At 37.5% G+C, this 15,000-nt stretch overlaps 1 protein-coding gene across 2 annotated transcripts in view; it reads left to right on the top strand.

The window, feature by feature from the left end:
- Window positions 1-15,000, top strand: part of LOC311066912 (mannosyl-oligosaccharide 1,2-alpha-mannosidase IA) — a 206,071-nt gene that overhangs the window by 95,318 nt on the left and 95,753 nt on the right. For both annotated transcript variants that reach the window (XM_084088360.1, XM_084088359.1), the window contains exon 2: window positions 1,083-1,179. In XM_084088360.1, the coding sequence (XP_083944486.1) occupies window positions 1,083-1,179 (97 nt within the window). The remainder of the gene's footprint in view (window positions 1-1,082; window positions 1,180-15,000) is intronic.

Consider the following 15,000-nt stretch of genomic DNA (forward strand, 5'->3'; position numbering starts at 1 on the left):
GTTACTTTAAAGGAATTATACTTATACGTTCCAGGCCATGAAACGGAAGCTATGATAGGCTTTTCTTCCCTATTGTGACTTATATCAGAGTGAAACGGCTTCCGGAACAAGAGCAAATAAAGAGCAGGGCTTGATTTTGTCTGTGGGGTTTTGATTGGAAGGTTGGAAGGTCGTGGCTTGCTATTGGTGGATCTCATGTGAGTGACAGGTTGCCCCGCCCTCGTGCCATAGTGAACACATCAGCAGAGAAGAGAGAATGATGTGCATTGGTAACTCATTTATACTTGCAATATACTGTAATAGTTTTGAAAGAAGACTCTTCTGATCACCAAGGCTGCATTTTTTTATGTGATCAGTAAAATCCGTAATATTTTGAAATATTATTACAAGTTAAAACGGCTGTTTTCTATGTGAATATATTAATTTATATCCTGTGATCAAAGCTGAATTTTCAGCATCATTACTCCAGTCTTCAGTATCACATGATCCTTCAGAAATCATTCTGATAGGATGATTTGCTGCTCAAGAAACATGGCAGTTCATTTAAATGAGCGGTGGTCATGAGAAAACAATGATTATGTGTTTAATCCTTTATTTACTTGATAAAGTGCATGGGTAACTTTGACACTGTCTATCTGTTCATGAATTTATGTATTTATTTGATTAATGTGATCCTGCAGGCCTGCCCCGCGTTACAGCACAGCTAATTATGACAGCGTGTTGCTTCCAGCTGAAATAAACAGACCTCGTGGAACATGATTAAATTCTTTGTTGTTTTTTCCTTGTCATTCATAACATCCCCATATTTCATGTTTCCAGCCCTCCGCTGCACTTCTCCACGCTTCACTGCGCCAGAGGTATTGTCGTCTAATGCGTAAAAGCCCACGTTATTCTGGTTCATCTGCATTTTTGATCATTGATGATCAGTGAACATCTGCACTTGATGGCTTTAGACATGTTTGCATCGTAATATCATGTTTTTTGCCTGTGACAACACACTAAACGTTTGTTAAAAGCACATTCAATGGGTGAGGTGTTTCACCGTACGCGTTTTCTCACATCTGTTTGTTTTGTGTTTGCAGATGATGAAGTTCGCCTGGGACAACTATAAAAGTTACGCTTGGGGCAAGAATGAACTTCGACCCCTGACCAAGAATGGACACATTGGGAATATGTTTGGTGAGTGAGGTTATCATTTAACATACGCTGTGTGAGTTTTATTGTTTTCTTCAGGTCGTCTTTTAAGGAAACCAGGCGCATTTCTGTCTCGTCTCACAGGATTGAATGTGATTGTTGCACCCGACGTCCAAACTGACGTGTCATTTGATTGATACTGAAACATTGCGGGTTAAGGCTTTGTAGTGTGTTGTTTATGTCCTTCATGGCTTTGTGGAAAGACCTAGTATGCTGCCCTAACTAGACAGCGTTTTAAGGCTTCATAATTGGCATGTCATTTCAAATGGACTATATTCTTCTAGTATTTGTTTGCATGCACTAGTTAGTCATTACTTAAAGCAACATGCTGATGTCAAAGTCTGTTTGTATCAACTATGAGCATCTTGTGCACTTGTGCTGGAAGACCACCATATGTGTGCTTACTTATTTTGCGTTTCTGTTAGGTTGCAGTTTTTGAGGTTGAATAAATTTCAGATTAAATTGGCAACAACACAGAGGATGTTGAATTAAAATTTTGAATTAGAATAACAGGATGAGGAATTTACCCAGAACTGTAATTTCAGTAGCCCAACATTTTAGCCCAACTAATTTATGGCAATTTAGTGTTAAGATAAATTGTCAATATGCTTATTTATAGTTATTTAGTTAGTTAGTTAGTTAGTTAGTTAGTTAGTTAGTCTAAGCATAACAATAAATCTGTTTTAATAAATTAGTTAATCAGTTTAAATTGATAAATCAGTTATTAATTCTATTTTGGTTCTAACAAATTGCATAAAATGAATGATGAAATTATTTTTAATCATCTTAAAATGATGTAAACAATATATTGATATATATAAATTAAATAAAAATTGTCTATATATGTCATTTCAAACATTGATTATTAATATCATCTAATGTTTCTGGAGTCTGTGTAATGTGGGTATGAACGTGTTTATTGGTAATTATAGTGAATAATGAAATGCATTTCTTTGAATTTCATTTAATTTTAAGTTCTACTTTCTTAAATTCGAATTAGTTTGCAAATTCTATTCAAATTTAAAAGACATTCTGAATTCAGTTGGTGCACAGCTCTATTATATCAGATCATAGACTGTAAAAAAAAGATGGATGAAGCGTCTCCGCTTCCTTCCACTGTAGAAAAATGAAGCCAAAATATCCCTGAAATGGTCATTACCCATGACATCTTTCATGAGTCTGCGCAGTGATCCTGAGGTGGAGCCATGGTATCAAGATCCCGCCCATAGACTCAATCACAAGCACAGCTGTCAATCATGATTTTACACTCCATTTTATATAGCATTGACTATATAAATAAACTAAACCAAACTAATTGGAAAAACACTTGAACACACGTCTGCTTGAGAAGAACTGCCTAAAATGACAGAAACCGTCAATTGGAATAAAATGATTTGAAGTGTAATTGGATTTTTTAGTTTGGCTCGCGTCCCATTGGATTACATGGCGAGGGCGGGGTTTATGAGCTATACTGCAGCCAGCCACCAGGGGGAGATTAAAAGGCTTTTCAAAAACAAACAGCCATGAATCCTCATCCTAGGTGACGGTTTCTATTACCATCTATTTATTTCTATAGAGGTGTCCGCTCTATAACTCTCTTCATAAGAAATCAATCTGCTTTCAATGCAGAATCAGTAATACTGGACGTCTCTCTAGTCAGAGACATGCAGCTGTAGACCTGGTCATGTAGGACTGTAATAATGTCACGTGTGCTGTTAAAATATCAGTACGCTTGACATTTCGAATGTTACCTTTCTATAAGTAAGGAACATGGATTTTTACCGTTTAGAAATACGTAATAGACAATACGAAAGGTCAGTGTGGGAATGAGGTCAGTCCTGTCCGCTCATCTGAAATCAAATCGAGCGAGTGTTTTTCTTATGTGCTCTGAAGCCTCACGTAGACACTTGCCAGTAATTTGACTGTCAGCATGATATTAACAGAGACAGGAGTAAGACTGTCTGACTGACATCTAAAGTGACCAATCACAGTTGTTTTGCAGGGGCTGTGGTGGAAAAAACACCATAGAAATGGACTGTTTCGGTAACTTGCTAAAGCACTGGATTGTTATGAATTGTTTAATGGTGTTTTCTAACAGAAAAGTGACATGCCTCATAGATTCAAGGGTCAAACCTCCAGTACTTTATCACTTAATTGCTGTTTTTCATCACAGCAACCCAATTAGCCTCAGGAAACTATCTGTCTTTCCAATCGAATGATCCCATACTGAGTGCAGGGTGCAAATTAGCCTTTTTGCAAAAAAATCCTTTAAGCATGGGAAAAAGACGTCCTACTTTGTGCAATAACTAATCCGATAAGCCAGTGGGTGTATGCGTTTCTTGCCATGTACAGGTTTCCCGCCTTTTACAATCCATGATTGTTATGTGTCCCTGTGAAGCCGAGTATGAGATGAACACTGTGTCCTTTAATTCAATCCCATGAGTAAATAGACACGCGGGAAGATTGCATCTGCATTTAGCCAACTTGTGGAAAACATGCTGATATGCTGAAAGTCACCTGTGAGCTCTGGGACGGAGAGACAAACATCTCATATCTCATATTCCCTTTAATGCCTTACCTCTTTTCTTTCGTTTTCCTGTTGGCTGCCTCCAAATTCAGTACTTGTTCTGAAGCCGTGCGTTAGGGACATTTCTTTTTCATTATTGTGAGGCAAACTAGAGAATAGAGTAGAAAACATGAAATGAATAATTCAGAATAGATCCTCACACAAACAATTCTCATATAGAATGTGGTTTTCTTCTGTTCTGCCTGCAGGTTTTCACAGGTGTTATTTACATGGGAGAAGAAGAAGAAAAAAAAAATATATATATATATATATTATCAGTGGTGCTGGAAAATGCAAACAGCTGTATTAGTATTCCTTATACTTCAGGTTATTTGTGATGGATGATAAAATGGTTTGAAAACAAATTATATATCATATGCAAATGATAGCTACATAGTCCTTTACTTGCAGTTTAACTTTATTGAATTTTACTTAATTCAGTTAGAACCCAGAACACCACATAGTAACACCCTGGCAACCTGCAGAACACTAGCAACCCCATATGTCAGACTAAAAAAACACTTAGAATGTCTTAGCAACTGCATAGCAACACACTGGCAACCAGTAGAACATGTAAATGCATATTACAGACTAAAAACCACTCAGAATATCTTAGCAACACCCTAGCAACTGCATAGCAATGTATTGGAAATCACCAGAACCGCCTGGCAACCACATAGCAACACCCTGGCAACTAGCAACCCCATATGAAAGACTAAAAAACACTCAATGTCTTAACAACCGCATAGCAACACTCTGGCAACCAGTATAACACTAACAAATGCATATGACAGACTAAAAACCACTAAGATATCTTATTAACACCCTAACAACTGCATAGCAATGTATTGGCAATCACCAGAACAGCCTGGCAACTCCAACAAATGCATATGACAGACTAAAAAATATCTTAGCAACACCCTTGCAACTGCGTAGCAATGTCCTGGCTACTGCATAGCAACACCCTATCAACCACCAGAACACTAATTACATTTTATATATTCAAATAGAAAACGGTTATTTAAAAAAAAGAAGTAGTTTTAACAGTATTTTCGATTAAATAAATGCAGCTTTGGTGAGCATGAGACATAAAAAAATAATAATAATCGTACCAACCCTAAACTTTTGAATGGTAATGTAATGACCATGTTTACACCTCCATGTTTCTCATCATCATTACAGGAACTACTGTAATAATGATGAGAGTAAAGTGTTAAGCTCAAATTACTTGCCATGTAAAAAAAAACAAGTGCCCTGAAACATGTTTTGTGTGTCTTGTTTCATATTGAACGGAGTGTTTGCATAGAAGTCTTAAAGCTACAGCAGCAAAAATGGACCGCTTGGATGTAAGGATCAGATAGAGGGTGGAAAATGGTCCTTAAAAATAAATTATGGTTATGTTTTAATTCTTGTTTTGGACCCCATAGGGGAAATGATGAAAAAGTGAATGTAAATGAAGGAATCAGTCAGAATGTCATTACAAATCTAAATAGCGACTTTTAATTTATGCCGAGAGTTCACTTTCCGTTTTGACATATGATCCAATGAATATTTCATGTTGAAGGCATCAAAGCGCATTGAGTGCTGTGAAGGCCTGTCATGGTCTATGATGAAGCTGGTGAATGAATGTGACTGTCAGGCTGTTTTGTACCAGGCGGCGATGAGTGTCTGCTCGCCATCACTCAGTGACAAAGCAACAATGGCCATGAAAAGCTCCAGCATGATACGATGAAAGCTAATTCGTTGACTTGATTAATGATTAGAAAGCCTCCATCCAGTGCGAGTTGTAGATTGCTTGATTGAACGATCAAACTGTTTAATGAGTATTTCACTCGCTTTGTAGATTCACTTTAAGCCTTATACGGACAGGACTAGTTTTCCCTGATGGAGGTCCGATCGTGTTGTGTTTCTCAGATGTACTTTGTGATTTTAATTCTGTGCAAATCGAATACGCCGGTCATTAGGAAAGACTAAGAGCTGAACTCTAAATTGCATGTGTATTGTTTTGCACTGTCTTGATTGCACTCTGTTATTTGGATGGCTCTGTGCGGCGTGACACTTGTGTTTGCACAGCGGGCGTTCAGTGAGGAGATGCTGTGAGAACTGAAGCACAGTAAGGAGATATCGACTGCCTCTGCTTTGTGAATCTCAGAGCCTATGTGTGTTTATGAGTGTGTGTGTGTGTGTGTGTGTGTGTGTGTGTTAGGCCAGTGGTTGTGAGGAAGCTCTTTTGAAAATTGTTCAAATACAAAGTTCTGTCATGAAACTCTAGATTGCGCAGGCTGATAGACCCTTAACTGTACGTACACACCGCCGCCGACTTGAGCTGCAAAGAAGCTCTGGCCGCCCTGTCAAGGACGCTTGTCCAAAAGTACGGGGAAGCTTGTTGACGCTTTGGCCGCTCTGACGTAGCAGCATTCTATGTTCGATCATGGGAGAAGAGAAGTGTCACACCATGAAATGTAAACAGAAAAAACAAGCAATACATTGACACTAGAAACCTTTTATAATGACAGCATTTTTATAACAGTTTTGGTCACATTTGGTTGGGAAAAAAAGAATAATTAGCTATTATTATTATTATTTGCATCTGTGCAATTGGTCAAATCGGTGTTACCGTGAGCGAATGAATTGCATTCCCACTTAAAACGAGCGTTCGTAAATATTTCCAATAAAAGTTGCGCTCATCCTCAAATGTGCATCACTGGATTATTATGGATCATCGCGAAGTTGTTGTGTTTGGTGCTGCTGTATTGTATTTGCGGAGAAGACGTCGGACTCTGAGATTTTGTCCCTATATGCAAACAACGTCATATCGTAAATGATAGGTAACCCAGCAACGGCGATGATCAGCTTCTCCTCCCATTTTCTCGGAACTAATGTTATGGTAGGAACGAAAGTTTACATCGTATGTTTCTCCGGAATCAGCCAGCGCGAAGGACGTCTATATTCCGATTGGTTGCTGGTGTTTTGTCGCTGCTTGCCGCTGAACCGTGTCATAGCTCATTACCATAAAGTTGAGCTACTTTCAACTTTCTTATTGACGCTCTGGTCGCTCAAAACGCCCAAAACGCGACGCCGATGGATTTGACGCTCCTTGCAGCTGAGAGAAGCCAGCTTCCATTGAAAATGAATGACTTAGACTTTGTACCTTTGAAGCTCAAGTCGGCGGCGGTGTGTACGTACAGTAACTCAATCTGCTTGCAATCACATCATTCTCTATAGGGCACAGCTGATTGGTTCCTGCTGTATCGGTAGCCAATGAGCTCGCTGCAGCACGCACTGATACCCTCCACCTTCCCCAGCTCCACCTGTATAGATCTGCTACGTGTAATTCATATGCGCTATATTGTACAGCAGCACCAGCATGTCTTACTCGCTCACAGCAGCGTGTTGTGTATGTATTGGCAGTAGAAAGTGCTGTACTTGCTTTGCAGCAGAAGTAGCAGTAAAAACAGATCTATTCCACCAAGACCAAACATATCAACATTGTCGTAACCATTTCCATGCCAAACACTCCGAGAGTTGTCATAACAGAACTACCATTTGTAGAAGTCGTTGGCTGTAGTACAAGTAGTCTCATATATCCAGGTCCGATTTGCAACTTATTGTGGTCCACTAAAGTCTAGTGCGAATGGATTTTGACCACTATTTTGCAATCCTTTCAAAAAAGTGGACATAGAGCGAGAACTAGAATACTTTAGCGAATAAGATTAAAAGCTTTAATCAAGCTGGACGCCACTGAAAAATATATTTAAGTTGCTAGTATCGCAATTTTTTTAGTTTCCCACAGCCTCCCTGTTGTTTTTTTCTTCCTTACTTCTTGTATATTGTCTGCGTTTTCATTTCCGTTGCCTCTCATCTCTCCTTTATTCGCACTATCAGCCGATTTTCATCTCTTGCGTATTACTTTCTCTCACTCTTCTTTAGCAGCTCTCATGGCGAGCGGGTCTATGTCCGTCAAACACAGGACTCTTAAAGAGACATTTGAAGATAAAGACCTTGAACAATAAATCACCCAGGTCTCCGTGCTTTTTAATAAAAGGGATTTCAGCCCAGGCTTTACGTCGTTAAAGTCCATTTGCATTTCCTGAAGGAGAGAGCAGTGCTTGCAACAAAATAATAATGTCTTAGGCGGCTTTGGTTCTGATGTTTTTCTGCTGATAGCTATAGATGGTAAAATAGATCCAGGAAAGACAAGCCAATCACTATTTAGCATGCAAATAGATTCAAGCAGGAAGTTGAATCAGAATCCAGAATGCAAAGTTTGAATGAAGCCTTTATGACATGAAGAAAATATTAAAATACTCTGACCGGCCTTTTTGGACTAAAATTGACAAATTCTTAAGAGTCTATGATTGGATCATTATTGTAGTGATTATTATTTTTCTAGCATGTTATAATAGCTCTTTTAACCCTAATTGAATAAGTGTCTTTTCCTTTCTTAAACAACCATGTAGGAAGACACATCATGGCTATATTCCAGGATGACAATGTTAAGATTCATCAGGCTCAGACTGTGAAAGAATGATTGAGAGGAGAATGAAGAATAATTTTCACACATGAATCCAGAGCTTAAATTCATTGAAAGTGTTTGGGATGTGCTGGAGGAGACTTTACAGAGTGCTCTTGCATTATCAATACAGGATCTTGACCAAAAATGTATGCACCTGCTGATGGAAATAACATCATAAAATGTGTTTTCATCAAGAGGTTTCAAGTTTTTCATACAGACAACAAAGTTGTCAACGCATCTGTGAAAATGACTAAAACACTGTATTGTGCATGCCAGGCCAGTAGTTGGTGATGTTGTCCCTTTGTAAAGAAACACTACGCATTCTTCTAAAGAGCGGTGAATGCAAACAATCAAGATGACGAAAGCCATTTTGTCTGGACAGACGATGAGGTTGGTTTATTTCTACGTGTGACCCTGGAACATGAATTGGCAAAATGTCAGGAAAAAATGTAAAATACTGGGAGTCAAGTTAGATACTCACGTATGCCTAGAATGAACTTGAATACGCAAGCGCATGAAGTTACCGTTTTCACAAATGCAAATTTTTGTAGTTTACACAGAGTCGATAATGGTGTAGTTTTCAGGCCCCCAAAATGCTGTTGTCGTGTAAATTAACCAAAACGCATTAAAACATTTCTGTTTTTAGTTGAGAATGGTGTTGTTGAAAATGGTGTTGTGTAAACGGCCCCTAAATCACAACTATACCAATGGCAGATTTGTGAATGAATCACTCTTTTGATTCGCTGCTTCATATATTCTACTGAATATCAAGCAATTTTGAAAAAGATTTTTTTACAAAAAGTCTTTTGCAGCATTTTCTCATTTAAATAGTTAGTAAATAGTAATTGAAATACAGAGGTGGTTGAAAAGAAATTCTAAGTGGTTGCTGTAGGTGGTTTCTTATTGTCTTGAATGCAAGTCTCTGTGATACTTTAGTCCTTGTTGCTAGAGATTTGATCACATCACTGACCCTGAGTAAGAGCAATAGCAATATTAATGCCGCCTTAACAAAGAGCACTGCGAGATCATTATCTCAGAATAGTGTCTTGATGCTTGTCTCCGCTTCTGTGATCAAGGTCATTGATTGCATTGGACTTGTAATCTATTGGGAAATTAAGAGATGTGCTCTCAGTTAAATCCATGGATTCCTAACTAACTTGTTTGTAACACCTAATCAATAGCGTGCTGTCAAAGCCCGTGCGCTCCAGACGCTGTGAAGGCGCAGTAAATGTGCTAATGTAATTCAGTCTGTTCAGACGTTTCTCTGGGTGTGACTTTTGATTGACATACTGTTGATCCAAATGCATTTAAAGTGCTCTTGTTAGAAAACGAAGGGGGAAATAAGAGAAAATAGCTCTAGGCGGTACAGCTCCTCACCTTGGAAACGATCCCATGTCTTTGCTTTTGTGAAAGTTGTTTATCACTCACATATTTCTTATTTGCGAGCCACTGGTTCTTCAGCTCCAGCCCAATGAGAAACAATAGTTTGGACTGGGAATGTTGCCTCTGTTCAGGCTTATAAATGGAGTGAATCGCTGCACCAGCCCAACACTTCCAGCCGGAAAGAACAAATGCGCTACATGCCAGTTGGATTGTACAAGTCTCTGACCCTGGACCGCTTCCAAATCCGCCCCACTCCCCCTGTGTCTGGGCTGGAGGCGCCGATGCAGAGGAGCATTGTGGGATTTTTTAATGAAGTCCAACTCGATCTATCATGTGTCCATGGAAACGTTTGCTTTCCTTCCCTCGCATTTCACCAAAACCGAGACAAACCAACAATCAAAGCTGACCTTCAAATAACCTCCAACATCTTGGCCTCTTTTGGCAACTGGATTAGATGAGCGGTGGGAATGAACTCCGGAAAGCTAAACAGACCTGGCTCTCACACAAACCCAGAGGAGATATTTCAGCAACCTATAAAAATCACTTCATGTATAGTTCAATAAATAGTCTTTATTTACTCCTCCTGATGTTGTTCTGACCCTGCATTATTTTCTTTCTTCACTGAAACACAGAGGATTTGGAGGTTATGTTGAACAGTTTCTGTTTTCAATGGAAATTGGATGGTGATTTATGCTGCCAAGCTCCAAAAAAAGGCCAAAACACCATAAGTTGTGCATATGACATGCAATTTTAAGTTGTTATTCAATGATAATCTTTCCATCTTTCCAGTTAAAAATGGCATCAACTCACAAATGTGGCATAATCATCTGCAATGTGAAACGGTTTGAAGAGCTGCATGTTAAATGGCATGTTTAAAGAAACAACAACCTTTGGTTGATTGATTTACATGTCAGTCAAATGGTCTTTTTCTGTGTACCTGTGGACCTGACTTGTAGAAATCACAACAGGCTTATCTCATGAACATCAGCTAACCTGAAACATGTTATTTGTAGATTGATTTCAGGTAACGAAAATGAAATTTATGATAATGTTTTGTTAGACTTTCTTTGTAATTTGAAACATTATTAAAATGTGAGCTTAGTTATAAGTTTTGGAGCTTTCAGTCCTTCTCCAGTAGATGGCGCTTGAATGACTATTGTATTGCTTAAATAGAGAATAGATGGGCTGCTGAGTGGATTGACTTGCCTTAGTCAACAAAACTGGTGCCATTTGCTTTTTAATACATGTTCCTAGTCTTATTCTGAAGTGAATTGGGTTGCAAATGCAACTTTTTGATGACAAAGTCGCTGAACAGATTTAATGGTCATAAAAAAAGTCTGTGTGACTAGTTTTAAGCGTTCTTAAAAGAAGTGTTTTGTTTCTATTTAGACTCACACTTTGAGTTCTGTTTTGCTCTTTCTCTTGTGTTCATTCATTGCATTGTGTTCATTGAGTTAATTGCATTAAAACCCTAACCCAACCCACTGCATGCAGAAAAATACGAGTGAGTGAGGTTAGGCAACGGTCATAAATGCATTGTTTACTAGTTGCATTCTGTCACGGATAATCACAATAACAGATTAAAGAGGAATGCAGCCCCTTATTATGTTCACTTCTATAATATCTAGGTCAATAACGTAAGCTGTCCATTAAAAACATGCAGCAGACATGAGATGCTTCCAGCCTGGTGTGAAACATGCTGCTTTGACAAGAACACCTCTTTTCCGGTCACAGGAACAGCCCTTCAATCTCACGCGTGTCTCCTGTAACTGTAGATGTTCTGTAGATGCTAATGGGATTGACTGCGCTATCGTCAGCGTCTCTTTTCCAAGCTTGTGCTCTCTGTTCTTATCAGTCGTGTCCTTTAAATCGCGTCTCTTCTCCAGAATGCTCCACCGGTTCTGCTCTCGTCTCATCAATGGAGACTCATTTAGGAAGTAACAGATCACTGCATTTGACACACATTCTTGCTAAAAGCAGGGTTATTTTACTATTATTTGTATACTATTGAATACTATTATAGTGCTTACTAATATTTTGGTTTAGCTTTGTATTTTACTGTACAGTACTATTGTACTATATATATATATATATATATATATATATATATATATATATATATATATATATATATATATATATATATATATATATATATATATATACAGTACCAGTCAAAAGTTTGGAAACGTTACTATTTTTAATGTTTTTGAAAGAAGTCTCTTATGCTCATCAAGCCTGCAGTTAAAAAAAACAAAAAAAACCAACAAAAAAAACAGGAATATTATGAAATATTATTACAATTTAAAATAATGGTTCTCTTTTTTAATATATTTTAAAATGTAATTTATTTTTGTGATGCAAAGCTGAATTTTCATCAGCAAGTACTCCAGTCTTTGGTGTCTTATGATCCTTCAGAAATCATTCTAATATGATGATGCAAATATGATGATGCATATCATTCTAATATGATGACATCACATGCAAAAACAATATGGTTTAGATGATGATGTTTTGTGATATTAGTTGGTTTATTTAAACCAAGACACTTATAGAGAACAATCTTGTTTACAGTGATGCTCTGGTAAATCCTGTTTGATTAAATTTCAGAAATCAATATGATAGCATTAAAATGTCAAAAGATATAAAATATAAATATAAAAATATTTTTTATAATTAGCTAATTTAATGTTCTCATGTAAGCAATATCTAATTTAAACTCTATTTACATTCTGTTAGGTTACAATAACACACAATGCTAGGTTAAATAATCACAACAAAATTAAAACATTTCAAAATGTATTGCATAACATAAATAACTCCACAAATCTCAGAGAATCACTCTTAGAAAAGGTTCTATATAGAACCCTAGGGCTCTTGACTCAATTGTAAAGAAGCCTTTATGCCCAAAAGGTTCTATAGGAGGAGAAAAGTCTTAAATTATAACATAATACATGGTTTAATGGATTATTTCTTTTTTTTCCACTGACAAAGTATGTTTATGAGCTGTTTAATTCATAAAAGTTCATTAAAGGGACTGTGTGTGGGAATTTCTCCCATCTAGTGGTGAAATTGTATTTTGCATTCAAACGAATAATGCTCTCCAGCGCCTCACTTTTTTAAATGCGCGTTGCATCTACGGTAGCCGTTATGTACTAAAAAGCTATGACAGGATGTCTTATAATAGCACTTCGAGTTTTTCCTTGGGTGAACAGGTTTGTTATTTAAAACAAACTGAAACTTGAACGAAAAAAAGAATGCTACAGTATGAATTACTGACTGTGAAAAACATTAACTATGGTAATTAGTAGTAATGCCTTCTTTACTCATTATATTTTTTGAAGTATGTGCATTGTTAGATATCATCATCATCTAGACATGTGCCGGTATTCGGTAATGCGATAAATCGCGGTAATGAATATGCACGATATTGTTATCGCGGGCACTTCAAAATACCGTGAAAAATAATAGATCAGAATTTATATTTATAGAACGCGCATTAGCTTATTTTCCATCAACCGCTTAAACAAACACTGTGTATATGCTGCGCGAAACACGTGCGCACTCTGATGTAAACAATCCCCACATGAAGCACTGTGTGCATGCGGCGCAGTGCGCACTCTAGTTTAATGTAAACAATCCTCACATGGAGAAGAAGCATGGCGGAAGGAGGAACGCTGCCGACGATTTATCTCCCTTCTAAAAGCAGGGCTGTCAACTCAGCATTCAGCGTGAGACTCACGCAATCGACACTTTTCACATGCTCTCGCGCCACACATCCATTTTCTCACGCAGAGAAAAATCGCAGAGCAAAGAGGACACTGACACCGACAGACTAGACAGAGCAGGTTACTTTTGATGTGAAAAAAAATCTCAGCTCTCATGTTCTGTCCATTTTATTATGAAATTCAGACAATAAATACCGTTTTGGCGCTTGTAAATGTGACGTGACAGATCTCTGTAGCGCCTCAGTTCAAGTAAACCGATCCTCTGTTACTTTTTATTTAAAGATACAGTACAACTTACCGAAAGGTATTTATGCCTCATAACATAATATCGATCAATCAGTGTTTTTCAACCACGGAAAGAGGTCAATAAAACTGCAGGTGAACAATTATGTCACAGAACGTTACATTTACCTCAGGAAAGCCATTTAATGACCAAACACATTAGTTGACTAGAAAAAATAGCTATAGAGAGGAGTATTTTGCTAAATATGTGCACTATATTACATTTGTATTATATTTTTACTTGTGTCATAATTTATTATAATGAAAACCAAATTGTATTTAATTTAATTTGTTAATTTTTAACCTTTAATAATTATAGCAATTAAAATATCGTGATAATACCGTATACCGTGATAAAAGCTCAATCAATTAATCGCAGCATGAAAATTTGATACCGGCACATGCCTATCATCATCAGAGCCTTCTCTAACGTTACTGTACTCAATAGCTGCTATTCATCAAAGAGCCTGTTTAACTTTTAACTATAAATGTTCTACTGTCTATATAATAAAGTACACAACCAAGCAATGAAAAAAAAGCTTGTAATTAAGACCGTAACATTGACTTACCTGTCGAGAAGAAAGCAGGCAACTTCAGGGTCTCTTTTGAAAGCTTTCTCCTGCATTAGCTATCCCGACATTAACCCTTGTTTTTGTAATCTCCGGTCACGTTTCCTTTTACGGTCTATTTTGGACTTTTTCGACGACGAGGACTCATCCTGTGACTCAGCATATGTATGAATGAACGGTGTATAAATAACCATGCAGTGCATCCTTTTAAACTTGCCGCGGCAGTGACAAGCGCCTCTCTCTGCTCTGCACCTCCGCTTCTGCTGGCTTCAGTCACGTGACGCTGGCTCTGAACGAAAACGCGTTGTGGAAACGCGTTGGCCTAGTACTTTTTGTCCCTCTCTGCTATTATAGTTTTTCAAGATGGCGGAACTACATGGAAGCCTCCGTGGACCTACCCGTCCCATGTATATAAAGATAATAAATTCTTTGTTTACGAGGATTAGTCTGATCATTGGCATAGGTATTTGTACACCATTGAGGGCATATTTATTAATAAAAATATTGATTTTAGATAATAAAATACCTAAAAAGCTACACACAGTCCCTTTAAAATAAAAAACAAACAAATTAAAACACTTTAAGGTTCTATATAGAACCTTTTTCTTCTATTGGTGGAAGGTCGCACTTTTTAGTGTGTTCGCACCACAGGAATCATTCCAATTTTAGTTATATTTAGTTATATATACAGTGTATGACTAAATATATATAATTTAGGTGGCTAGGTCCTATGACTACCCAGTGCGAAAGCCCCTCATGTTA

The sequence above is a fragment of the Abramis brama genome (assembly GCF_963993115.1).
Source record: "Abramis brama genome assembly, chromosome: 17".
NCBI lineage: Eukaryota > Metazoa > Chordata > Actinopteri > Cypriniformes > Leuciscidae > Abramis > Abramis brama.